The following is a 27,203-nucleotide window of genomic DNA, read 5'->3' on the forward strand; positions in this document are numbered from 1 at the left end:
AACACAAAGTTAGACCAGGGCATTAAAACACTGACAAAAAAATTATATGATAAGTATAACAAACCAGTTGAATTGATTAAAAAACTAACTAATCAACAACTATAGTTATACAAGAGGCCTTGAAATAGCTTTAAAAAATATACGATCCATATCAAGAACCCGTTTACCAAAAATAAACCACAGATCTTCAAAATTTTCTATAATAAGTTTGCTGCAATTTGTTTCCAGTTTATTTGATGATATAGATTTCTTGACTTAACTGATTGTCTGAAATTAATTATTCAGGTGCAAAAACATGTCCCATAAAACTTAAACGAATTTTAATTACTTCTTAGCAAAATTGTAAAGTGAAATGTTTATAACATACTTTTGGGCTTTAAAGGTTGTCAAGAGCTTCTTTCTCGTTCCCTTAACCAAACTAGCAAATGTATCTTTTCACACGTGCCAGAAAAAAAGAGGTCGAGAAAAAGGACATCGTTTGGTCAGGACACTTAGCACTCAAGCACATACACACACATCTACGTACATAGGCGAAAGGAGAAAGGGCAGGAAAAGTGGGCAGTTCAAAACAAAATATTTATTGTGGCCGTTGACAAGCTGGGCTTTTCCTCTGTATGAGTATGTGTGGAACTGTGGACATTTTAACGTCTGTTTACCTATCGATTATTTCAGGTAAATTAAGTAGCTTGGGAGCTGCCGAGGACCTCCACTTCCACGTCCACGTCCCCATCCACGTCCATGTCGACATCGACGTCCTTTCCGTCGAGGGCAGCCTGCCAAATGCATTAAAGGATCAGACATGCTCACACACTCACACACTCACACTCGCTCGCACACATACCGACATAGGTACGCATACCTGTACGCCCGTCCAGGCACTTACTTATACAAACAAAGATCCACCTTGCACACACACACATAAACACACTCGCACACACATGTGGTCATTATTTTGACAATTACACACGTGGCGCCATTTGGCCAGAGTCCTGTTGGAACCCCTCCTAAATTCGGTGTTCGGCTGTGTGAGTGAGTGGGGGTCTTTGTTTTAGTGCCAGCCGAACGTTCCTATATGGATTTTCCATTAACGATTTGAATATGTAAATGATGGAGAGAGTGACAACATTGGTTGTAAATTTACCGAAAATTGGGAATAATATCCACTTGAGTTAGTTTGATCTTTATCATAAAAAACATTCTTGCTAACATTAATTAAGATTCCTTATAAATAGAAACATGTAACAAAATATAAACCATATATTTTTTTTTTGATATATATTTAATACATGTTGTTTAAAACACAAAATAATTCTCATCAGTTGGCAACTTTTAAATAGTTTAAATATCTTTTTTTTCAGATTGATATATTGTATTTCTTTGATAAACTCTATGTTAAAATTATTTTAAATTGTAAGGTAATTTTTTTTTACCTGTAATAAGTTAACACCTATAGTTATTTTATCCTGAAGTTTTTTGCAAGCCTACATTAGGATCAACATTTCCACCTTCTTTTTGTTTTTGCAAAACATCATTTGTGTGCTTTATTTAAATCTGTGCACTTGACTCGTTTATTTTTGCTTAAATTTCGAACCACTGTGCAGGGTAACATCCACTGGCTGGATTTACTCAGCCCACTCGCCCCTGCTGATCCAATTCCCCTGCAATCTTAGTGTGTTTGCTTGTGCGTGGAACGCTTCATTTAATACGTTAACAATGAGATTGTCCTCAATAATTGAATCCACTAATTGACTGATGATTACATTTTGTGTTGGCCATACACCAATAGTCCGCCAGTGACCCATGGACCCCTCTTGCGACCCCCTCCCCCAAACCATTTCCACCCTTTCCCAAAAACCATGCGCTGAAAGTATGTCATCGATCGATCGGGTAGCAAGCGGTTGACTTTCTCAAGCTGTATTATTCAAAAGGGCGCACAAACAGTAACTGTACTTGGGTATATGTGTATGTGAGCTACGAAGAAAGGCGCACACACACACACGCGCACACATACATACGCAAATACGAAAAGAAATGCACACATACATGGACACAGAGAACAGGAAAACGGGCAAAACTCAAAGCTACATGGATGACACAGGGGATTGTGGGTGTGTGGGTGTGTAGGTGGTTGTGGGTGTATTTAGGTGGGTGTGAGTGGGTGGTGTTGGGTGTTCGGGGAGGTACTTACCCCGTCCAAGGTCTTGATGTTGTGCAACGCATCCTGGGCGCGCAGGGCGGCCTTTCTTGTATAGTAGGTGACAAAACAGCACCCTGCAAACGAAAATGAAACAATCGAATACAAATCGAATACAAATCAAACAAATCGATAGACAGTAGCACAGAACATATGATACAGAACGAACATTATTTATATATACTGTACTATATATATAAACTTATCGGATGCATTAGGTATTATTTACTGGGGACCAATACAAGTTCACGCTCTTACTTTTGGTAATTTGAGGTTTTTTCATGCTTCTGGAGCAGGTTGATCAAGACTTAAAGCTACGTATATATATATCTATATTGGCATGCAGATTTTTGGACACGGGACGAGCGCTTCATGCAAGCCATGCGGAGCAAATGGGACGTGGACAAAAAATTATGGGGACTACGGACTGATTGTGATAGAGGTTGAAATTTATAATTGAATAATACCCATTATAATATATATTATATTCCAGAAGCAATTCAATGGTCAATTTGAAAACAAGTGAACTGTTTAAAACTAGTTGAGATTTTTTTGAAATAATATTCTTATTGCTTGGTATACTTAATTTCGATTTTATATTTTCAAAAGGTATTTGTGGCTCTTTTAGAATTATTTAAATAAACCTATAACTCGCCATCAAAAACATTATTGTGTACTATAAGGTTTTTATTTTTTTAACTTGTAAATTTTTTTGATTTCTATTAGAATATGACTCAAAAAGTGGATACCTTCCTTTTTATTATAACGTATGTTTTGATATATATAACTTGAACTGTTGTTTATCGTAATAGGATTTAGTATTTTATTTGTTTTCTCTTTATACCTCTACGTTTCCCTATACTTATCCCCAAAACTTGAATTTATTTTTATCGCATTACTTACGGAACTTCCTATGTACACAACCCGTCGCCAGTGACCCATCTAAACTATCCACCGCTCCATTACGGAGATTAAATTATAATCCTCCTCCGAGTCGCAGCCACATGAGCCGCACTCCTCCCTTGGCTATCATCGAGTTAGCCGTGCTCGAACACCTTGCTCCGAGGATTAATCCACCCATACGCACACATTCGGCCAGGATGAACCCCTCTAGACCATAAATATGCATAATGGAATTTACCTTTTCGCTTTCGAGAAAAGTTCGCAAGCAAATGCGCATATTATTCTAATACAGCCGAAAATTAACCAGGGCAACACGCTCATGTCCTGCATCCTGAAAGTGAGTGAGTGTGTGGAAGTTTTTCTCGTTTACACACGCACAATTATGGCCAATTACCCCGGCTAAAACTTTGGCCAACACGGGGCATTCATGCCCTCAACACCTGTGCCTCGAGCAGTTTTAATGTCGATGGGTTCGCCATCAGCATAATCATATTACTTTATGTTCCGGATCAGAACAGCCTGCGACCCGCAATTGATGGGCATTGTAAAATTTGATCGAGCCCCCCGGTTAATCCGCCCATTTGTATGCCCTTCGGATAGGGTTGCCAGGCTTTCTTGAGGGACTCACCGCGGCTAATCGATGTGACCTTGTCCCGGAGCACATTCAGTGTGTGCACTGGCCCGAACTGCTCGAACATTTGGCGGAGCCTCGCCTCGTCCCAGGTCTTCGGTATCTGGCCCACGAACATCTTGATGTTGTCCGCATCCGGCTGATCCTTCAGCGAATCCGGGTTGCCCACCTCCATGAGCTCCAGCTTCACGTTTCCCTCTCCCGAAGGACTTTGGTTGCTGCAAGATTACAGAATTTAAAAGAATTATAATATGAGGTATAACCATGATATATTTATAATACTAAAACAATAAACAGTTATTCAATATGAAGTTTAAAATATTTTTAAAATTCATTTGATAATGTTATAGTTGGAGAAATAATATTGTTTGGAATTATCTGCATTGGAAATAAGGTGTAGTGTTTATAGATTGATCTTAAAAAATGCCATTTGTTTATAGAAGAAGGATTTCCTTTCAAACCCCTGAACACAAGCAAACACCATTATCTTTTGGACAACATTATATGAACTATACCTAAGTTTTTTAACCTTTAAATGAATAATAACAAAGTCATTTATTGTGATTAATAATTATTAAATACATATTTTTAAAAATAAAACCACTTGGCAAGGTTATTTGTACTGCTTTTAACCTTTATTATTCTTTAATTTTTTAACGAACATTTTTAAATAACTTTTACTTTTTGTTCCTCCGACTTGCGCTTTTCCTCGCTGGATCTCTTCGACTCTGTTTGGGGTTCAGGTGGAGGTGGTTCATTGGCGGTCTCCACCGCCTTTGGAGGTTCTTCCGGCGGAGGAGTAGGTGGTGGTGGTGGTTCCGCTGCCACGGCTTCTTCGGGAGGAGGAGAAGTTGCTGCTGGTGTGGGTGCTTTTTCTTCAACTGGAGGTGGAGGTGCTGCATCAGCTGGAGCAGCTTCTGCATGTGCCTCCTCAGCCTTTTCTTCCTCTGAATTAGGAGGTGGAATCACATTGAAAGCGGGCGTAATGAAGCACAGATTGTTGTTGGCCTTTTCCTTTCCCGGAAAACTGGGTTGTGTGCCTCGAGAACCCAATGAATGGGCGGCACACGAGTTTGCAGCGGAGATGTGATGCTCTGTGGTCAGTTTGGGAAACTTCGCAATGTGGTAGGCCAAACTGCCCATAAAGGCATCACCCGCTCCCGAGGAATCGGCCAAGTGGGGAACATCGGCAGCTGGGATGTGGGTGCACATATCGCTGTTCTTCTGGGACATGTAAACCGCTCCCTGATCGCCCATCGTGATGATCACACTTTTAGCTCCTCGTTCGATCAGAGTCACTGCTGCCTGGCGAGCCTGCTCCAAAGTTTTCACCTCCTCCATTTCGCTCAGCTGAGCAGCTGCCTCCTGGTTCGCCACCAGGATGCTGGGCAGTCCGATCATCCCGTCGGGAATGTCCTTTCGCATGGGCGACATCTGCAGGATGGACACTCCTCCCTTGAACTGGCGAAGCGCACACATGGTGGCGTTCATGTCCGCCTCCAGTTGGCAGAGCAGCACCCTCGCTCCCTGGAAGGACTTCTTGGCCCGGCTCACGTCCTTGGCCGTGAGGAAGGTATTGGCCCCCGCCACGTTGATCCTGTACTGCTCTCCCTCCTCGGAAACCGCGATCTCGCTCATCCCCGTGGGATTGTCCTTCACCTGCTGCACATTCTTCACGTCCACCTCGTGTTTCTCCAGGTGACTCAGGTAGTCGTCGCCGGACTCGTCCTTTCCCAGCTTGGCAACCAGTGCAGTGGAGGCGCCCAGCTTTGCAGCTGCCACACACTGGTTGGCCGCCTTGCCGCCGAAACAGGTTTCCATGTAAGTTCCGGCCACCGATTCCCCCGGTTTCGGCAATTCCGGGACATAACTGCGGTGTTTACTAGACTGATTACGGATTTTGGTCCTTTATAAGATGCTTACGTTATGTATTCGATGTTTGCGGACCCAAACACCACCACATCCAGCGACTTTCCCATCTAAACGGCGGACTTAAGCCCAAAACTATTGGAAAACGTTCTACAGAAAATTTTGTTATGAAAAATATCTACATTTCTGACATTTATCGATGGGGACTGAGAATGTGTAATTTGTATTTACTTTACCGCAGTAAATAAAAAAGCTGTCCCACTAGTTAGGGCAACTATAGCGTATATATATGCTAAAACATTTTGGGATAATAATTTGTGTGAACCTTTTTATTACTATTTAGAGTTCGGGCTTAGTTGCACTCAAAGAATTTGGTTGACTTGTATCCTAAAGTCTTTTAAGTTGTAAACAATTGGCTTTAGTTGTAAACAAGCGGTTTAAGAATCACTCAAGTGTATAATTAAAAAAAATATAATTAATACCCCTTGAATTCTTAGGATGGGTAAATCAAATATTGCAAATCATGCATAATATTTTTGATTACTTGTATGCTGTTCAACATTTTACGCAAATGTATTCCAAATATAGGAATATTTTAAAATACAGTATATATAAAAACTTAATGCTGCAATGAACTGAGCTAAATCTATTAATTTTTTAGGAGGGACCGGAAAAAGAACTGAATTTGTTGAATTTTGCAATTTTAAAATTTCCCCCGCTCGCAAATAAAGTACTTGCTAATCGGAAAGTCCACAACTTTTTCATTGAACTTCCATGGACAACGTATTGTGGCGTTATCCCTCCAGGATCGAGGTCCTCTGGCTGCTAACTTCATTTGCTAATGACCATAAAAAAGAGAGAGGGAGATAACAACAAGCCGGCTTGCCTTTGCTGGCCATTCCTGTCCGATACCGAGTTGGCTAACAGCATAAAATACAAATACTAATTGTTATTAGCAAACTAATCTAATCTAAAAAGTTGTAAACGTTGTTACTTTTGTTTTGTGGTTGACCAGTCTCCGACTCTGAATTCGAGGAGTGGGGCTTTCCAGGGGAACAGTTGGGGATGTGGCTCTTTGAGTGACTGGCAACGCATTGAACGCTCCACTTTGGGGTCACTTTCAGTTGGTTTTGTGTGCTGCCGAAAAAGTTTTCCCTTTTTCCGCAGTCTTGTTGTTGTTGCTTCTAATGGGGGTTTATTGGGTGCTCTTGATGGTGTACGAAATTGACTTTTGGTTGGCTGTCAATTTGCTCGGGGGTCTCGGTTACGGAGCCGATTTGCCGTAAGCACAAGTTGTCAAGCAGTTGGCCCAATAAATTTCAGCACTTAATTGGCTAAGCCAGTCAGTTGAACGGCGGACTGACAGAGGAATGTTGAGATACATTTCTTGGATGTTAAATAGAATATTACCACATTTTACAAGGTTAATTTTTGATATAAGAATTAGTGAGATGTTTCTTAAATTTGATAGACTTGAAAAGCATTAAGATTGAAGAAAATTCAGCAAGAGAAATTAAGCGATAACATTATTTTATAAAAACAAATGGATTGGATTCTATTAATTATAATTATAATATATTTTTCAAATAATTAATTAAATTTGCAAGTACAGCAGTTCGATTTGAAAAATAGCTTTGCAAATTTCGGTGTATAAAAGCAACTTGTTGCTAAAAAGAATGATAACTATTTACCACTTCAGTATACGTTATATATAATATTTATTTAATGTAAAGGTACAACTTTTGCACATTATCCTCCTCGTTCGTGTTTGAGACAAATCAGAATATTTTATGCATTACATTTTCAGCGACACATACTTTCAGGCTGACAATTGAAATTTCCATACATCTTGGCAGGGAAAGTGACAAACTTCTCCCCTGTTTCGGTACATTATTAACTCGAGCTATCGCACGAAGTCATCTGAAACGATGCCATTTAGGAAATTACTTCCAATTTACTTTTAAATTTCTTCATCTTCCAATTTCCTGCGTAAGTAATTCCAGCGCTTGCAGCCGCCATTCATCCATCTACCCAACCCCGCTTAGCCAGTTATGAACAGCCTCCCTTGGCTAGATGAAAACCCAGCGCGGCTCTCCAGTGAAAAGCCGTGAAAAGCGAGCGAACCAGCAGCCGCGGGCCATCGAATGACAAAACGAAATTAATCTATTAGAGCCGGAACGAGGACGAGCCAAATTGTCTATGTCAAGGTGATAAATTCTGGCCTCAAGCCTGCAGGGGAATAAGCCAAATACGAGGGGGGCGCCAACGTAATCCATCGCGATTCTTGGTCCTGCAGCATAAATCTCTAAACGGGAGCCATTTACGCATCAGCCAATTTCTCGAGTGTGTTAGCGTAAATCCGAAAAAAATAAATTCTAAATATAAAAGTAAATAAAAATAGAAGGAAGGGGAATTGGAACGGGGATTGGGGATTGGGGCTTGGGGAAAAGAGAGCAGCGACAGGTGTGTTGCCCCTGGAGTCGAGCAGGCAATTATTTCAGGAAGGCGCGAATCCTTCGGGGAGTTTAGGAGAATGCTCCCCAAGTGCTGGGCTCCCAGCCAACTATCGCTGATTCCCCCACAGCTCCCCTCCTCTCTGGAAGGAAGTTCCCAGCTCCTCGGCGGTCTCTTGGGGCTGCGCCTGTGCATTAATAATTCAGTTTCATTTAAATGCGACCAGGCTTAATGAGAAAATCGCCTGCGGTGGGAGCTGAAGCGCGTCAGAAAGTGAGATGGCGGGATGTCGAGGTGGCAAGGTGGCAAGGTAGGAGTGGCAGGGAATCGGGGAAACGGGGATTTGGACCCGGACAGCAGGTGTTTTCCGGCCCACCGCCAATGAGCTTGACGATGATGCTGGTGACGACGTTGGCATCGCGAATCAACAGCTGGGAGTATAAAGTGTCTCAGCGTTTCAGTACAGTGAGTCGACAAGTTTGCGAGTAAGTCTTTAATTAGGAGTACGAGTTTGTATTAATTTCTTTTTCCCAGTTTTTCCAATTGGGGTTCCCGTGTAGCTGGCCAATAAACCTTTTTATTACACAGTGACACCAATGTTTAAACTCTTGTTGAGCGGAAATCAACATGCAATGAACCGTATTCTTTATGATGAGCCTATGGTACATATAGAAATATATAAGGGCTAAAGTTGTATAATTTAATCTATTGTTAAGTATTATTTACTTGAACATCTTTTTATAATCAGAGAATCTTTTCCAGCAATAAGCGTTAAAAAAATTTATTGACTTATGATAAGCTTTTTTTTTTTTTGGCGTTTACCCAAAAAATCTTATAAATATTTAGGCAGCAATCAACAAAAAAAATCATAAACTGAATTTAAGTAAGTAGTTTACTTTTACTAATACTTTTACAATATTCCGCCTAAAGCATTCCGTACAAAGAAACCCCTCAAATATGATTTCCAAACAAGCATTCAGTGGCCCATTTAAGACTTTTAAGAACTGGTTTTATTTTAACAACTCCATTTAATAACTTTATTCTTGACCACTGTGCACCGTGGCGACATGGTCATGACGTGGCACTTAATTTATGATGGCAGTTTGTTATGCCGCGCCTGTCACAACAAAAGCAAACAGCTCAGAGATAGAGGAAGCGAAAAATATATATATTTACAAGAAGTGGCGGATGGATAGAGCTACAGTCTCCCACTGCGTTGAACCCAGTTCGCATAAAAATGACCCAACATAAATTTAATAATTCCTGCTTTATTATTTAATGGCCGAGCAGGACAACAGGAAAAGCCGGGTGGATGGGTATTTGAGTTCAGGAAAGAAGAGTCGAGTTACCAACGATTTCTGGCCATCCCCTTGAGTTTATCGCCTTTGTGATCATTACGAAGACGCTTTAATATTATAATTACAATGTCCTGTCAATAATCATTCGCCATTATCGCTGATGACTTGGGCTATGTGAAAATTGTCGCCTTGATGGCTCCTGCCAATTAATAACATTAATGCAATGGCAATTATCATTAGCTACTTGATGGCAGCCGCGACCTTTCACCCACCTGCCACCCAATAAACCACCCACCAACCACCCCCTTTGGCCAATGCATATTGTCACTTATTTTAATTAAATCAGCCTGCGAAGTGGGCCGCCGAAGGATCCAACATTCGGTGGGAATTTTTTTATAATTTCCGGGCGAAGGAAGCGCACAAATAGAAAATGTGGCGCACGTCCGAGAAATAACCATTTGAAATGTGATAGCCAAAGTTGTTTGGGGGTGGCAGGTGCCGTCCTGGGAAGCTATAGGAAATTGAAATGTTCCATAACGGCAAGGTAATATGCAAAGTGATAAGCAGCGAAGATGAGGAGGCAAAGCTGTTGAAGTTATGTTGAGGGAAGGTTCCATTTTATATGGAGGATATTTAGAACTGCTTTACGCTTCCTAGGATGCCCTTACTTTAAATTATAGAAACGATTGTCAAAGGGTCTTTCTTTATTTAAATAAATTCTAAGTTTACTAAACTGCAAATTTGATAGTTAGTTAAGTTAGAATTTAAATGGCTTAGTAGAGAGTAGATCACAGATATAGATACAAATCTAAGCAAGTAAGCTGATCTAACCAAGAACTTGTTTTTAGAATATTCTATTTATACTTTTGTTTGGTTCTTTTTTTAAGCGTTTGAAATGTCCTTTTCCAGCAGATATCTACTTAAGCGTTAACTTCTTTAAAAGGAACTTCATGCCTATCAGAGGCGTTATTAGAGAGTTTGCCCATTAAACATAGCCTACTTCCCAGAGCAAACTAAAAACAGTATAAAAAACAGTTTCCATTTCGCGGATTTTCCCTGGAATTTTACCCGGCGCAGCCTCAAATCATTTGAGTGTAATTAGCAGTCATTAGCCAGCAATGATGCAAAAAACCGGATCCAAGAATTCGAATTCGAACAAGAGCGAAAGAGAGGGGAAAAGCGGGAAGGGGGGAGGCACACTCACCGATTTGGTCCGCTGCTGTTCGGTGGTGCAACAACGGGTGGTGCGGGGGCTACAACAACAATCGCACCACCCTGGTCGCCTAATGAAGTTCTGGAATTAATGCTGGAATTCAGCTGCGTTGACGGCGGTGCTGCTGCCGCTGCTGCAGTAGCAACTGCGGTTGCTGCGGTGCCTGGTGTTGCTGTTGCTGCTGCAGATATTGCTGCGATTGCTGTTGCTGTAGCTGCTGCTGCCGGCAGTGCTGTTGGGCTGGAATTTATTTGGTTGTGCAAGAGTGTTTCAAACAATGCTGTCGACATTTTTGCCGCTGTTGCCGTTGTTGTAGATAATGCTGCGATATTGCCGCCGCCTGCGTTGTTGTTGCTGGTGTTGTTGTTGTTGCCGGTGGGCCGCAAATAGGGATGGAAACTTTTCGCAGCGCCCGTAAAAGTTGTTGTCGCTGCAATGGCACCTGAAGTTGCTCCCGAGCTCGTTAGATTCTCTAAATACTCGTACTTGACCGGCAATACCTGCTGATGTTGCTGCTGTTGTTGTTGTTGCAGCTGGCTATTGTTGCCCGTATTTAAATTGTTATTGCTGTAAATACTATGGTTGCTGTTGTTGTTGTTGCTGCTGCTGTTGTTGCTGCTGGCACTGGAATTGCTGTTGTTGCCATTAGCAACATGGGCAACAGGTGCCGTTGTTAGCATTGTTGTTGTTGTTGCCGTGTCGCAAGTTGCCTCTAATGTTGCTGTTTCTGTTGTTGTTGTTGCTGTTGTTGTTGTTGCTGCTGCTGGTGGATTGCCGGTCAGTTTATCCGCGTGCAGACTCAGGGATTGCAACATCATTTAGTGCACCTCTGCTTTGCTTGTATTGCCAACTCCTGCAGCTCCTGTCGCTAATTACTTTTAGTGCCGCATTTGGCGTCGCTCGCTTTTTAATTCGCTTCGGGTTTTAGTTTTATTAAAATTGTATATTATTTCGCTGCTGGCAGGAGAGACCTCTTGCCGTGTTTCCGTGTTTAGTATTGTACCGCTTTGTTTATCCTTCTTTATCACAGTTTTTTCGCTTTCACAATTAGCCTCTGCGTTTAATTTATTTTTTTTTAAACTTTAATAGAGGACTGAGGTTTGGTTCCAGCTGTAATTAAATAGAGAACAAAATGTTGGTTTATGAAAAGGTTTTCGTTAGAGGATTTATGTTGAATTGCTGAGTGTGGAATGTAACAAATGAATATAATAATTCATAACAAAGGATTAAAAATGAATTCAAAGCAATAAAAAATCCCAGCTTAACCATTGAAATCATTGCAATGAAATGCATGTAAGTTTTACAGTTTTTAATTAAATTATGCACTTGTCGTTCAGTTTCCTGGATTACTAATTTAATAAGCTTTTATTTATCAGAAATGGACAGCCCATACAAATACTTGTTAATGTTTTAAGTGCCCACTAGTAATAACCGCAGTCAAAATGGCTGACAGGTCCTTCGCCATGGCCCTCCTGACCACGCCCACTTTGGCTAATCTCACCGCCTACGGAGCCTAACTGCATAGTTAAGCGCATTTGAATGGAAAGCATATTGACTGACAGACTGACCGCAGTACTTGGCCCACTCGACTGTCTGCATTCAAGTGCCTGCTTTGGTTCGCACACAGACGCACACCACTACACACTCAGTAACACATAGATACACACTAATGCACTTGCACTGGAAAAAAAAGGAGTTACCTTAGGTTTTGTGTCTTGATAAAACTTAAAAAGGTTTTCCAATTGCATGGAGATATAAATTTAACTAGTGAACATAAAATATGTTTTTTATCTAAACAACCTTCCAGTTTATTTAATTTTGTACTTCTCATAAGTTTCAATTAACAAGGGGTTATGAAATATTATAAGGTAAAGGGAATTAGAATTTTTGAACCAGTTTAATCTACGTTACACTTTCAATCGAACTGAAGTACAAGTATAAAAGTTTGTGCTTACAGCTAGGAAAATATATTAATATTTTTAAATCAAACATTCAAATTATATACCTTAGCCTAAGTTTAATTGACATATTTTGTTTCAGTGTAGATGCTGGCATCTGCCGCTAAACAGATAAGCATTTCGAGTGCTCACATGGTGAAGAGCGAGGCTCAGTTGGCCGCATAATGTTGAAGGCTCCAGCTAATTAGTTAAATTGAAATCAAATTATTTGTTGTCGCACTTGACTGGCCACAGGCATGGGCGCCTTAATTAACGCGGCTGCACATACGCCGATTTCTGCCATATATATACATATATACGGGGTGGATAGTTTGTGTGGGCAAAAGCATATACACATGGCCAACTGACAAGGAAAGCCATTACGGTTAGCCTTATTGCCTTACGAGCTATCCAGTTGCATTAAGGGCTGAATTTGTGGCACTTTAAACTTTCCAGTAAAACCATTCTTCAGATACAATTTACAAGAGATTATGTTGCCTTTGTTATACGATTTTAGGGCATTAATCTCTTGACAGCTTCTTCTTTTGTATATGAAAAGGCAACCGATTTTTGGTATGTCAATTTATTTAAAGGGGATTCTAAATTCATTTAAGGTTTTATTTTAGAAGTAGTAAATTTGAAGTCTGCCATTTTAAACTGACAACTGAGACACACAAGACACATTATTTATTTATTTCTAGTAGAATGGCGCATAAATACATTTACTTAAAATGTGCTTCTGCACCTTAAACCTTTTTGTATCAGTATCTTGAACTTTTTCCTAGACACAGTTCATTTTCCATATCTGTTTACCAAAATTTAAGTTTCACTTGGGGGCACAAACTTTAGTCGACCCTCAGTTTGGGGAAAATTCTCTCGTTCTCCAGATAATCGCCACGAAATTCTCCGGTTTTTCTATTATTTTTTAATAAATTTCGACGCTTGCATATTTTCGCGCTTTTCTATTTACGTTCCCCGCGTATTTATTTTCGCAGCTAGCAGCTCACAGCTCGCTCCTGTGTTTTGTTTTATTTTTTTGGCTCCGTCCGCTCCTCTTGGCCAAGCTGTGGCAACTGTCGTCGTCATCCTCCGCATCGTTGTCGTGCCATGAGGCGCTGTTGCATACCCCCTCCCTCCAGCCCCCCTGATTTCCCCCAGCTGAAACTGAAGCGTGTTGAGAAGGCAGCCATCGGTCTGCCGGCGGCGTGCTCCTGCTCCTGCCACGCCCACCCGCCCACCGCCTGGCTTCTGCGGATCCTTGCCACCTGCCACGCGTTTATCCTAGCGCCATCAAACGATGTCGACGACAACAACAACAAAAACAACGTCGACGCGAGTGTCGTTAGAGGCAGGGTATTCGATATTTTGGGGATGTATTGGCTATGCCATCAAAATGGGATTTTTAAGTGAAAAAAACCATTCATCACATTTTTTGGCTTGAGCCATTATAAATATAAAAAAACCTCATTCCGGGGAATTAGTTATCCTCAATTGGCATTGCCATTACCACTTAAGAATTGCTATTCTTGATGAGATTATAAAAATTAGGCGAAATAAAAGCGTAAGTAATAATATTACTTTTACAACAAGAAAAGCTTTCAAGAAAAGTTTTTTAAAATTTATCTACTTTAACCTTTGTGTGTTTTTTCTTATAATTATGCTACCACCACTAAATATTACGAATGAAAAAAATAACGAAATTTATTTGGCCAAAAATTGAATAAAAATTTCTTAGTTTTAGTAAATGTTTTGAATATTCTATAAATCTTACATTTAACCCCCGTTTAAAAAAAAAAAAAACTTTAATTGAATTGAAGGCACAATCCACATGTTTTAAATCTTATAAATTTATGTTATCATCCACGATCCGTAGTTTTATAGCGTATTCACCAATTGGGGAACTATCGTTCTTGATCACCCTGGCTGCTGCATTATGAGCAGTTATCTGCGCTGTTGCTTTTCGTCCTGCTGATGTGGTTCCTGCAGCTTTAACGCACACAAGCGCTGGGATGAGGAAGGATATTGAAGGAGAAAGGTGGGAGGGGAAAAGGGGAGTGGAAAAGGAGGAGCAGGAGGAGGGGGAGGGGGGCAGCCAGCTGTGCCTGTGTCCTCATCGCTGCTGCTGTCACCTTGTAATTTTATTTATCTATTGATTATTGAGTATCTCTTTTCTATTTATTTGCCTTTGTTTGCCCACGCAGCGTTGACAGAGAGAGCCAACCCCAGAGTCCCTCAACCTGAACCCCCGGCACCCTTTGGCATTTTTATTAAACCAGATTCCAATCCTCTGATGTGTGTGTGTGTGTGAAGGGGAGGGGTGTATATGTGTGTGTGTGGGGACACATATTGGGCCCCTGGCTGTTTTTTAATTAACTTTAGTGACGATATTTTGCGAGGGGGTTGGGGGCTCCGTTCCACCCGTCGGAACTCAGAGATAATCAAACTTGGGCCATTGTATGCAAATGTGGGCAACGGAGTCTTGGTCGAGTTCTTGGGCCCAGGGACACTTTGACCCCGATTCTCCTCAGTGTTTTCTCGATGTTTTCTCGCTGTCACCATCTTGCCATTCAGCCATTCAGCTGCTCAGCTGTTCCAGTGTTCAGCCGTTCTGCCTTTCTGGAGCTCTGACAGTTGACATTTCGTAAAGATGTCATCCAACCAACGACCATGGCTGCATTGTGAACTGTAGCTATATAGTATAGTGCTATAATGCCTGAGTATCATAGTACCCACACATGACTCGTTCCCACTTCCCCATATGTCCGATTCACATTCCGAGCACCTCGCTCGGTTCCCCATTCACTTGTTGAGCGACTTTCCTTATCTTATCTGCAGTTTTATTCGTCTGCTGGCTTGTTTTATTGTGGCTTTGCTTTTCCCCTGCTTTTTTTTTTTGGAGACAATATGGTGCAGAGTCGTGTGTGTGTGTATAAATCCAAGTAACTGGAGTCGGGATGAACAGGTCTTTATCTTTAGTTGCAGACAAACTTCAGATAGTGTCTTAGTTTCCAACTGGAGTATGACTAATCCCCAGAAATTTGCCGAGAGGCAGGTGAAGATAAGTGGTTATAAAACATTAAGTGAAACTGTGTAACACTTTCGAGATTAAGAGCTTAACCACTGCAACTTGTGGCAGTTGTTGTGGGAATAACTAATACGCAATTAAGTTGATGTTTAAAAAAAAAACTTTTTAATCTACACAACTCACTTAAAAATATACTTATGTATGTAATTGTTTTCCATACTCACATTTTAGAGTCAGTTAGTTAGATAAGTTTCCTGCAGAAACAACTGCATTTAAGCGAATTGAACTTCAAATTTTCACACACCTTATGGCACAGTTCCCATATCTGGGGCGTATATCAAGTCCGTTTATCTACAGATATCAGGTAATCAATCAAGTAAGTCACTCGGAAAACACCCGCGATTTTCACAGATCGAAAAGCGACGAAATAACAACCGCACGTAAACGCCAACGGATGGCAACTAACGCAGCCGAAAGTCCTACTCCGATTTCATAATTCTCGCCCACAAAAGGTACAAAAGTACTCTCTCACTCACTCGGAAAAGCGTTATCTGGCGTGTGATAAGGGCTTATCGCATAATTGTCCGCTGATTGCTGCCAGGTAAATTTCACTCCGCCACTCAGCCACTCTGCCACTTTTCTCTGGGCAAACAAACATTTGCTCCGAACGGAGAGGAGTTCTCCCGCTGGAAAGTTGGCGTTGTTTGAGTTTCCTATCGTGCGGATTGTCGGGGAGCACAGGTTGACGAGCTCTTTAATTGACTATCTTATCGAAACAGCGGAGTGCATCGACTGGGGAAGGGGAAGTGCCGTCGCTCGTCAGGCGGGGATTAATCCGGCAAACACTCCGATCGCCGCCCTTTTCCTGGAAACTCATGACGAAATAGGATTCCGGAAAATATCACAAAGGAACGAGCGAAAAGGCAACTGCAATTACTTTCGAACTCTCGACTTCGCGCTCCATATATCCGCACTATAATGCTCATAAATATAAACTAAACTCATGCGAGTGGCCGCTCTGAATTTATATGTACGGGGATATATCCTCGGTCCGTCAGCTCAGTTCGTCGGGCGGTTGGTCCGTGTGTCTGTCTGCAGGGCCATTACACAAATAGCGGCGCTCGTGGGGAAAAGCGGAGAAAATGGAGACCAATGAGCTTGCCACGTAGCCAAAGTATCGATGAGTTTCGAGTGGGTGACTTGTGGGGTCGTGTGACCGGACAGCCGTTCTCAGCCGTGGCCATAATATCGACATCTACTCTCTCGCCGGTCTATATACCATATATATCCGAATCGTATATAGAACCCCTGAATAACCGATACGTGTTGGTGGGGGAAGGAGCCGCGTTTTGTGGGTTCGTTTGTCATTGTGCCATCAAATTATAATAAGCGACTGTTTAGTGGTAAATGTGTGTCACTTTACATATGGCCTAGTCCTTATATGCCTGTCCCTTTCCCACTTTCCAAGGAGATAGTGGATAATGGAGGGGTTGTGGGGTGGACAATTGGAAGTCCCCACCCCAGCAGGAATCCGAAAACGAAAAAATCGAAATTCAATTATCTATTCATTGAGCTGAGTTATAATTTGGCTGTGCATGTTTGGGTGGGGTTATTACCATACCACATTTGGACCAGGGATCAACATATAAAGCATAGAATTAATAATTATTAATTGAGTCCTACCGATATCATCACTATTATTGTGTAGCATATGGTTTCTAGACCTTCATTCACAAACTTTTCTATTAGCTGATAAGATATGTAATTTTCAAATAATTTTACAATAATGTGAAATAGTGTTAGATTAGCAGAACATATTAGCAAAGTCAGAGATATAAGTAAGTTCTTCTTATCAAATTCATTGGTTTACTATACTACACTAAACCAGTTACACAAATAAGATATATACACTCCATCGGGCTATATATAACCCCTCTCCAGCGAGTTTAAGCCAAGTATAAATTAACGCAGTACACCAAAATGTTCTGATTCCAATCTGCTGCTTATCGGGAGCTAGCGTCTGTACCTAACTGTTTACCGGTTTATCTAATCTGAGATTCTTATCTCGAGCAATTACTCCGCACTTCCTCCGATGCCAGGTGCCCCCCTTTTGGATCCCCCCTTCCCCTCCAATCCTAGAAAGAATTCATGAGTTGCGACAGGAACAGTGGGTCACGTCTGCCTTCCTCCACACACACAAACAGGTACAGTGGCCGCCATAAAAATTCTGCCATTGAAATCGAAGATATATGTTGGCGTATCCGTACAAGGATAGTTACTGCTGCCCCATCAATTGCCCTCATTTACACAGGAAAAAAATAAATGTTGGTAAGGCAAGATTTCATTTCAGCAAAAAAAAAAAATTTTCTTTTCATTACTTTTTATTAAAATTTATTGAACATTGTAGTGAATTATATTCTTTAATTTCATACATATTTTATATATTTTTAAAAATGTTATGAACTTCTTTCTGAGTGTTTTTGTATGGCAACTAGTAACCCTTTCGCTCCTTCTGCAGTTCGATTTTTTGTGTCCTTATTGTTTCGGCCGGCCCCGAACGGCGATCAATATTGAATTGAATTTGACCAATGGCTACAGCCCCGATTCGGCCAGACTTTGTCAGTCTGCGGGCGAGCGTGTTGGTTAAGCGGAAAATGTTATTTAATAATTTACACCCGGGCCTTTCGGTAACAGAAAACAGAAAACACACTCGGAGCCAAAGTTGTTTGCTGAGGGGAAATATTAAACGCAACACCTCTCCCCCCTCCACATCAAGCACATTCACCTGGGCGAGCTCTTCAATTCCAATAATATTATTAGAAACTCAACTGGAAAATCGAAGTTGAAGAAACCACAGGAATGCGGTTGAAAATGCAACAAAAGCCAAAACACAGTTTAGTGGTTGAATAACGACAACAGCAGGAGCCAGGACATGGTCGAAGTTCTCGGTTGAATTTGTGGGTGGGTAGTAGAGAGGGGGAGGGGAAAGGGGGTTTTATAGGAGGGGGGATATAGACCGACCGACAGACCAACCGACCGACCGACCGACCGACAGACAGACAGACAGACAGTGAACTACTAATAAAGCCAGGTGAACGCAGGTGGAGAGCAGACAAAAGGAAGCACAAATAATATAAATTAAATGTGGGGAAAGTTCCCCTCTTCCGTTCAACCTTCCCCCACCCACTCGAAAGAAAAGCAAGCTGAGTAATTATTTCCGGCAGAGCGAGCAGGCAAGGAGGAAAAGGCAGGACACGGAGCGAGAGTCCTTGCGGTTTGACTGCAACACATGGCCGGACACTTAAACCGAAGTGTGGCAAACGGGGTTGGAAAATCTATCTGGGCAATAATTTCGGTTGACATGCTTGCGGTAATTATTGACCGTAATGACAAAACCGTATACGTACGGACTATACGGAAAATGGGAAATGGAAGCCCCAACCAAACCAATCCCGACCAATCCCGAAACCCTGACAAATTGCTTTAGTTTTTGGGGTCATCTGTGTTTGTTGGTTTGTTTGTTTGTTTGATTGTTTGATTGTGTTTCGTCTAATTGGATGGCGTTTTATGGTCGTCAGCTGACTGCGGATCGGCATTAATTTAGCACGGCTAGAACCTCAAAACAAATAAAAATTGTCAACGGCATCGAACAATAAACAAGCGAGTTGCCAACAATAATAACTTGGCTCTGTTTCTTTTATTTGCAAGATTTATGGACCACTAGCCTAAATATAGCGATATTATTTGGAACGGAGCTGTCGAACACAACACAGTCCGTGAGTTTGTCCAAAAAGCAATTAATAATTTCCTATCGCCTATTTTCGGATGGCTCTCTTCGTTTTCTATGCCTTTTTGTGATTTTTCCACGATCTATTTTCCGATTTCTTTCGGTTTTTCGCTAAATTCATTTCAATGCCGGCTATTTTTGTTGCAATGCGGCCCACATGTTGGGCATCGGGGCATAATAAATATCGGATGCGGCCGGCGAAATGTGCCAAGAAGATCAGCTGGAAATTCTCCCAGTTTCAAGAGTCTTTTGTTCGTCTTTAGACAAGTCTTTAGAGGCAATTGGCTCTAGTTGTGCGGTAGCTCTTCCGTAGACTAGAATGATTTCTTTTGTGTGACAAATTGGCCGGGTGATTGCGTTAGCGCAGATCCAAGATAAAAGATCCAAGATCCCAGAAGACACACGACCGATGACGAAAAGACCGTTGATCGCGTGAGTTGAGCGACAAATGAATTCACTTGATGGGTGAAGTGCGAGGTCAAATCTCTTGGATGCCGCACAGCAAACGCACTCGCAGATACAACACCCACAGATACAGATGCAGATACGGATACATTTACGCACACGACGCGCTGCAGACACAATCAACAAACAATAAGCGAGACAAATTTACAACACTTGGGAATTTATTTAATTTGTATGACATTTCGTACGCATTTCACCGCAAGGTAGATCTTAAGAGCTTTGTTTAACTTAATTAGGTAAAGAGTTCCACCTTGTTTCCCGAGTAAATATTTTCTTATCTTTTTTCACTTGTGATTTTCATATTTATATTGCACTGACATGAATGCAGAAATATTTAATGTATTAATGAAAATATTTATTCAATTTTGTTGGTTTCACTTGAAACATATTTTTTATTTATTAGCATGCAAATGAATTCATTGTAATATGCAAATTATTTTAAATAAAAATAGCTTTTTTTTTATTTTTTTTGCACTGAAATATCTTTACGTATTAGTTATAATGGTTTTTTTTATACGAAATACGATTAAGATGAAATCAATTATCGCTTCAATGTGATTTATATACACATTTATGTTTATACATATTTATTGAATTAATTTACTGCGTTTGAAAAACACCATAAACTTGCACTCTTCAGAAGTTGAAGTATTGTTTTATGACAGCTTTATTGTTTTTTATATTATTTTTTATAAATATTCAATGAATACATATATTTGCAGGGCACCTTTTCATTTATTTATTATGTATTTGAATTAATAAAATTCATTTTTAAACTGCTTTATATTTTTAGAAATATATTTCTTTATACTTAACGAGTTCTTGAGATCAAAGGGCACTTCAACTGCACTTTTTGCACTTCTCGGCTAGAATTTCCTCACTTTCGAACTGGCACTGCTGCGAGTGACATGATTTCCAAAAAACTGCACTGGGCCACGAAAATATTATTTCATATATGTATGGTATACTGCACTCGGTGTGCTTTTCTTCTCGGGCGTGTAAAAGTGAAAATGCGAGTGGGCGGCGACGAAGCGGCGGCGACGACGATGCGCGCGATTTTCTCGCGTTTGGCTGGCGGAACGTTCAAAATGGCACTGGCCGGCGGTCCACGGCGATCTCCGATCGGCTTGACAGTCCATGGAGCGCCCAGCGGACCCCTCGTCACTTATTCCGGAATATAAATTATACATACGTATAAATAATATTTCGAGAAATAAAACTTATGCATGTTCTTTTTATTTAGAATTTAATTGAATTTTGGGACGGGGGAAGCGGTTCGCGCGGTCGACCGTTCGTGTTGACCATAATTAAAATCAAAACACAAATTAATTTGTCGCTCCTTGTCGCTCTCGTTGCACTTGCCGCTCTGTTTAATGTCTCGCGTTTTTCGCGGAAAACTATCAGCAAGTGTCCGCCGGAGAGAGCGGAGAAAAGCGAAGAAAAGCAAAGAAAAGCGGAGAAAAGCATTGCTGCGTGGGCATCATCGGGAAATCTGAGTGAAAATCCACGTCTCTTGCGGTTTCTTGGTCTCTGCGATCGATTTTACGAGCTGTCCAAGCAGAACCAAACAAAACCATAATAGAACATATGTTGCTCTTTTATTTACCAGTCTTTCCGATTCCTTGTCTCTGTGTTTTTCCGCCACCTAGGTGAGTTTTCCTCTATTATTCTTATTTTCCCGTGACATGTTGTCAGCCGGATTAGTTTGGCCGTTAGTTTGACAGACACTTAAGTGGGTGGCAGTTTAATTTGGCAGCGCTGCTCGAACCATTTGGATATTACTCGCCGGATTAATGGGTGTGGAAATGACCCATTTGGTCTGCACTCAATAAAATCCAAATTAAACGATTTCAGATTGCTGACATTTTTCGTGAAAAGCAACAATACATGTAAAAATATTATATAATGTGTAACCATTAAGTTTAGTATAAATGAATTTTAATAAATATTTAAATCAACAAGAACAACATAAATTATTAATTTATTTGGAATATTTCTGATTGGGTTTATTAACAACCTCTGCTGTAAAATAGTTTGTACATTTTTGGATCGTTTTCAAATGTCTAAAGTTTTAATTTTTTTTACATATTCATGCATATTCCTCCCACATGGAAAATTTCCCACACAGCTCTCGAAGATTTCCCCATGTTATCCATCGATCATTTTTAACGCCACGTTGTCAAGTTCATTCCTTCTTCCGATTCCCATATCTCAGAACAAAAGATCTTTCTTTATCCCCAGCCAGTGGCATTGTTAGGGGTTCGTAAAAGGCTAAAATTAAATCACATCACTTTGCTTTCAATGTCAATGGCTGTGAGTTCCGTGATTCGCTTGTTTTTGCGATTTCTGCATCCAGGTTCATTAAAGAAAAAAAGGTACAACGAATTTAAAGGTCCTGAAATAGAAAGAGAATTTGCAAAACAGCTTTGGGCCACTTTCAAACTACTTTAGTTTTCCTTTGCTCTGGTCAAAAAATCATGAGCAGCTAAAACCAACACAAACTTGCATACATTACGACCATTTGATTACCCTATTGGTATTCTATAATATATTTTGGGTAAATTATGAATACATACTACATAGTAACAACAGTTAAATTTTAAAAAAGTTTAAGCAAATAAACTATACAAAGTAAACGTTTAGGCTACATTTACATATATTTAATATTTATTCGTATATATTCTTAAAAATATTAGAACACTAAAATGAATATAAAGTAGTGTGGTATATTTTTGATGTAGAATAAAATATTTTCGAATATAATGAGGTTCATAGATGCGTTCCTTATGGACGTATCCAACCCAAAATACAGGGTATGCAAATCCTAGAGCGGGAAACATAATTTTGCACGTGTTTCGAATAAGCGGAAACTTTCCTTTGGCAAACTTCGCCAGCGATAGAAGACCAACTCCACAATCTCAACCCCTCGGATAGTTTTTGGGGGCGTTTAAAAATGCGCGACCGCATTCATTAGAGCAAATGGCTTAAATACTTGGCCAGTCGAAACTGATGAATGGCAGCTTAAGAACCCGGGATTCGGGATTCGGGACTGGGAACCCGGGGAACAGAACAATTCCCCCAACTTCCGCTGCGAGTGGAACTCCAGCGAAGCCACGGCATTTGTTTGTTTGTTTGACTTTGGGCTCCCGGGTCTTGGATTAAGTTTTCTGGCCCGGGAAAACTTTCGTGCTTCTCCTCCACCCGTCAACTCATCCCCAAAAGATTTGCGTTATCGCCCTGGCCGCATACTTTTGCCGCTCGGTGTCGAGCAGCTGCGAGTGCATTTGCGTTGCATACTTTCGGGCATCCCGGGCGAAAATACTTGCCCGCCGCTATCGGAATTTGCAAATATTCTTATAAATTATTATATCAAAGTTCGGCATTACTTATGGCTGGCTGGCTTCGACAGCCAACTTTGCATTACTTTCCACACTTTTCCCGCAACTCAACTCAACTCTACTCACTCTCCCTCACTTGACACTTTAGTGTAATTAGTTCTCGTGCGGTTGCAGCTTTGCGGGAAAACCTCTTTGCCTTCGGGGCGAAAATGCACTGGTTTGGGCCTTCCATGTTTTTGCGGCTTTTTCATGCCCTTTGATGTGGCAAAAATTTCAATTAATGCAATGCAGAATACTTTCCAAATGCCCCTGCCGCACTCGTTTTGCATGTGGATTATGAAAATCGCTTAAGTGCCGCGAGCAGGGATTGCTTAAGATGCTAAACTAATGCGTTTCTTAATGCTTGATTAGGCAGCCTAAAATATTAAACTTTTGCGGTGTTCAATAAACTGGCTAACAAATCGGTTTATCAACGAAAATATAAATGGTTTTGCAAAGCAAGCAAATAAATTTTGTAGCAACTAAGTAACTTTGCACAATTCGAAAGCAATGTTAATCTTTTATTTGAATACATATATTTTTGTATTACTCAAGTTTACTTTTATGGATAACTATGTATCCGATTTTTTATATGAATTATTTTAAGTAAAAAGAAACCTATCAATTTTGTTTAAAAACTAATTTTCCCACACATCCAGCAATCAATTACTTGGCCTAAAAACTAAGAGCAAAAGTCAAGCAATTTGCCATAAGGAACTTTCTTTTTGGCAAGCTTTAAAGAAATTATACTTGACAGTTTTCAATTAGTGAGGAAAGTTTATTTTAATTGTGACAGTAACACGTTGTTGCCATCGCCTTTGCCACCCAGCTCCAAAAAGGCAAGAACAACAAGGACAAGTTTGTCAGGACAATACAAAAGCCTGGCAAACTAAGGCAGAAGTCAGAAGGAGCGCCCTAGGAGCCACAAAATGTCAAAAGAAAACTTTTCTGGCCAAGATTAATTACAATTGAAAACAAATGAATGCAAAAACGATAAGCAGCCGAAAGGATTTCCACAGCCAGTTAGCAAGGAGCGGGTTGCGGATCGAGCCAAATGGAAATGAAAGCCCAAAACTCAACTTTGCCAATCAAGATACAAGGGGAGTGGGTTGGGGCAACCAGAGGAGCTCTAATCAGAGGAATGGTGTTGAAATAAATGTTCACACCTACAGCAGAAGCCAGAAATGCAAGGGCATTAGCTGCACACTGAAAGAAAGACATTTGAAAGAATATAAATTGCATTTTCAATGGGATAAAATGTATATTAGAAATGTAATACGTCGATTGACATTAAAATCGAAACCATTTTGGTTTAAGAACTCAATCATTTTAATGTGATTAATTCTAAATCCTTTGAGTTCTTTGTATTAAATTATTTCCATGCAAAACAGTGTGTAGACTAGTTAAATATTTGCAGACAAATGGCTTACTGCCACAGATTTCTTAGCATTAAATCATGTTTTCTCAAAGTGCTGGTAACAACTGTTGGCTATTCCTGTTTTTTTTTGGGGATTCGAACTTTTGACCGAAGGTGGTGGCAAAGTTTTGGAGAGGTTCCTTTGGGTCGGAGAACATTTTGCTGGCCGGCGACGTGACCTGTTTAGTTTTGGGCGAGAGTTGCTCTATTTCGGTTTAGTTTTAAGTTTTTCATTGGGTGCGGGATTCCTTTGTTGGTGGAGTGCCAGCGGTCAATGGGCCAGCATTAGCACCACTTAACCCGCAGTGCAGTGCAGTGTTTTTGTGTTTTTCGATGGCGAGGCAGTTTGCCTTGCAAAAGTTTCGTGCATAAATCATGAAATTAATTAATTTTGACACACATTCCCCTCATTCGCTCTCTTAAAAAGTAGCGCCATAAGCAACTTTGCCATCAAAGTGTTTTATTCCTTTTTTTTTTTTTGTTAGGCAGTCTCTTCTCTTTGCCAGAAATTAAAAGTAGAATTGAGAAGTGAAAAATCAACACCAACAACAACTGAACGGGGAAAACTTGCCTTGCCACGCAAACTTTTTCAGCGTGGAATCAAGTTTGAAATATGTGCAAAATTCATTCAGTATTTGAAATATTCCCAACTCGCCATAAGTTTCGTATGTTTCGCCTTTTTTCGCTTCTTTTTATTCGCAGTTTCTTCCTTTTTTTATTGCTGCCAAAAATAAAACTTGCGCCGTGAGTTTAATTTTATTCATGCTACTAAGTGAGTGTTGAGTGAGTTTTCTGGAAAAAAAAATACGGAAGCAGAGGGAAATTTGGAGTTTGAGGAGCTCACGAAAAGTTTGCGCCCAAAATGTTTCACTATTTAATTGCATAATTTGAAAGAGCACTGAGATTACACCTCCGGCCGAAAAAAAGTTTGCAAAGGCGATGGACAAAGGTGTTTGGGAGCACGGAATATATTAGTTCGCGTTTCTGTGAAAAAAAAGTAAAAGCTTTATGGGATACTTTATTTAATAAATCGCTTTCTGCTTAATTTGATAGTTTATGAGCCAAAAAGTTGAGTTCTAAACTACTATACTTGAAAAATCGTTCTTATATTGATTTCAAATCTGTTTATAATTTTGAAATTCTCCAGAACTTCAATGGGTAAAGCAGTAAATAACAACCAATGATGGAGATTCATGTTCCTATATGAAGATAGCTTTTATTTAATTTGAAAAAAGTACAATTTTTGGTCAATGCCAGACTCAGAAAAGGTTGAAAACAAATTCCCACAAGGTGTCCTTGTCCTCATCGTCTTTATCCAAATCGGCGAGTTTCTTTTTAAGCTTTCTTAGCTGCTTTTCATCACTGAAGATCGCCCTAAATACTCGGTCAGTAAAGTTATCATAGATGCCGAGCCTTTTAAGGAGTTTTATGACCTTCTTATTAAATTGTTTGTCGGTGAGTTGTTTAAGGGCAGGATTCTCCTTAGATAAAGTTTGATTCTGGATCCCCGAAGTTTCAGCTGTATTGAAGGACTCGCCACTCTGTATGAGGAATCTGACCATATTAAGAGCCTTTACTTTTTCATCCAGTTGGGAAATCGGGAGTTCGGCGATTTGTTGAAGTTTCAGGTAATAAGGAGCATACTCAGAGGGCCACAAATCTTTGAGGCCTTCTTTTAAGCGGGAAGTTACGATATCGTCAAGCTTTGTAAGTGGATCCGCAGTCACATTATCCTGGCTCTGAATTCCTTGCGATAGCAGAAGAATCGCAGCCAATAGTAAAATCACCATGTTGTCTTTCAGAAAACTACTTGGCTTTTCTGCGAATCGCTGGCTTTTTAAAGCGACGTAGGATTGCTGATAATCTTGAGTTATGTTGTGCTGACAGGCAGTAAAATATTATTTTGACAAGGTCGCCGTTCATTTAGCTACGAATTGGGGTTACGGCTTCATTACTAGTTTATGAGTTGCTTTAGTTTGAAATAATATTTATTACCCTATTGACTGTCACAGTATTCCCATTTAAAAACAAACGCATAATGCACAAATGTATTCACATTACAACTTGCATAGCATGAATCAAATTTTTATTTTCGTTGTTCGGCTTTGTATCAATATCAATAAAATATAAATCAAAATTTGTGTGTCTTACATATGTTAGTTTTAATTGATATTATGTTATTTTTTCAAGCTCACTTAATATAAGATAGGGAAAATGCATTTTAGGGTGGGTGTAATTGGTTTTAAAATTTGTAAAATTTCACATGTTGAGTATTGATTTCTGCATGATACCTGCATTTATAAAACGGCACTGTGAAAAACCCGATTCAAGACCTTTCAATGGTTCCATCTCAGGCAATTAAGCAAATGCAGCGAATGTCTTTTACTGCCGGGGAATTGAAAAGGCAAATACGGGGAGGGGCGGTGCTGCGCGGGGGTGGTAATGCGGAGGGGGTGGTGAATAAAATGCAAAAACATTAAGCCCGGAACAGAACTCGCCTCGGAACCAGACCAAACTTCGAATGCAAAGAAAAGCGGCAACTGTGACAATGTAAACAACAGTTCCTGGGGTGGGGAAAATGGCAGGGGATGAGGGGCTGTGGGTGGGGCAGTTGGTGGTAGTTCTGGGTGGTT

The 27,203-nt window shown here is 40.4% G+C and overlaps 4 protein-coding genes across 8 annotated transcripts in view; 1 reads left to right on the forward strand and 3 right to left on the reverse strand.

Moving 5' to 3' along the window:
* LOC108094500 (CUGBP Elav-like family member 2) overlaps nucleotides 1–16,512 on the reverse strand; it is a 58,304-nt gene extending 41,792 nt beyond the window's left edge. The window contains exons 1-4 of one of the 5 annotated variants that reach the window (XM_017195102.2): nucleotides 15,749–16,502; nucleotides 10,554–11,672; nucleotides 3,726–3,946; nucleotides 2,189–2,271 (exon numbers count right to left, since the gene is read on the reverse strand). In XM_017195102.2, coding sequence (XP_017050591.2) covers nucleotides 2,189–2,271; nucleotides 3,726–3,946; nucleotides 10,554–11,380 — 1,131 coding nt within the window. In that variant the 5' untranslated portion in view covers nucleotides 11,381–11,672; nucleotides 15,749–16,502. Of the gene's footprint in view, nucleotides 1–2,188; nucleotides 2,272–3,725; nucleotides 3,947–10,553; nucleotides 11,673–15,748 lie in introns of those variants that run through there. The other 4 variants (XM_043208670.1, XM_043208671.1, XM_043208677.1 and 1 more) reach the window with 4 other exon arrangements.
* LOC108094501 (ribokinase) lies at nucleotides 4,342–5,814 on the reverse strand. The gene is made up of 2 exons (XM_017195103.2): nucleotides 5,652–5,814; nucleotides 4,342–5,598 (listed from the first exon to the last, which is right to left on the reverse strand). The coding sequence occupies exons 1-2, from the start codon at nucleotides 5,705–5,707 to the stop codon at nucleotides 4,395–4,397; spliced, it is 1,260 nt and encodes a 419-aa protein (XP_017050592.1). The 5' UTR covers nucleotides 5,708–5,814; the 3' UTR covers nucleotides 4,342–4,394.
* A 4,246-nt stretch (nucleotides 16,513–20,758) lies between the features above and the next one.
* On the forward strand, nucleotides 20,759–20,957 carry LOC108093647. Its single transcript, XM_017193809.1, has one exon. The coding sequence runs from the start codon at nucleotides 20,787–20,789 to the stop codon at nucleotides 20,955–20,957; it is 171 nt and encodes a 56-aa protein (XP_017049298.1). The 5' UTR covers nucleotides 20,759–20,786.
* A 4,872-nt stretch (nucleotides 20,958–25,829) lies between these two features.
* On the reverse strand, nucleotides 25,830–26,360 carry LOC108094489. The gene has a single exon (XM_017195078.2). It carries the CDS (start codon nucleotides 26,358–26,360, stop codon nucleotides 25,830–25,832), a length of 531 nt encoding a protein of 176 aa, XP_017050567.2.
* Nucleotides 26,361–27,203: the final 843 nt, after the last annotated feature.

This window comes from Drosophila ficusphila, unplaced genomic scaffold, assembly GCF_018152265.1.
Source record: "Drosophila ficusphila isolate 14025-0441.05 unplaced genomic scaffold, ASM1815226v1 contig_607, whole genome shotgun sequence".
NCBI lineage: Eukaryota > Metazoa > Arthropoda > Insecta > Diptera > Drosophilidae > Drosophila > Drosophila ficusphila.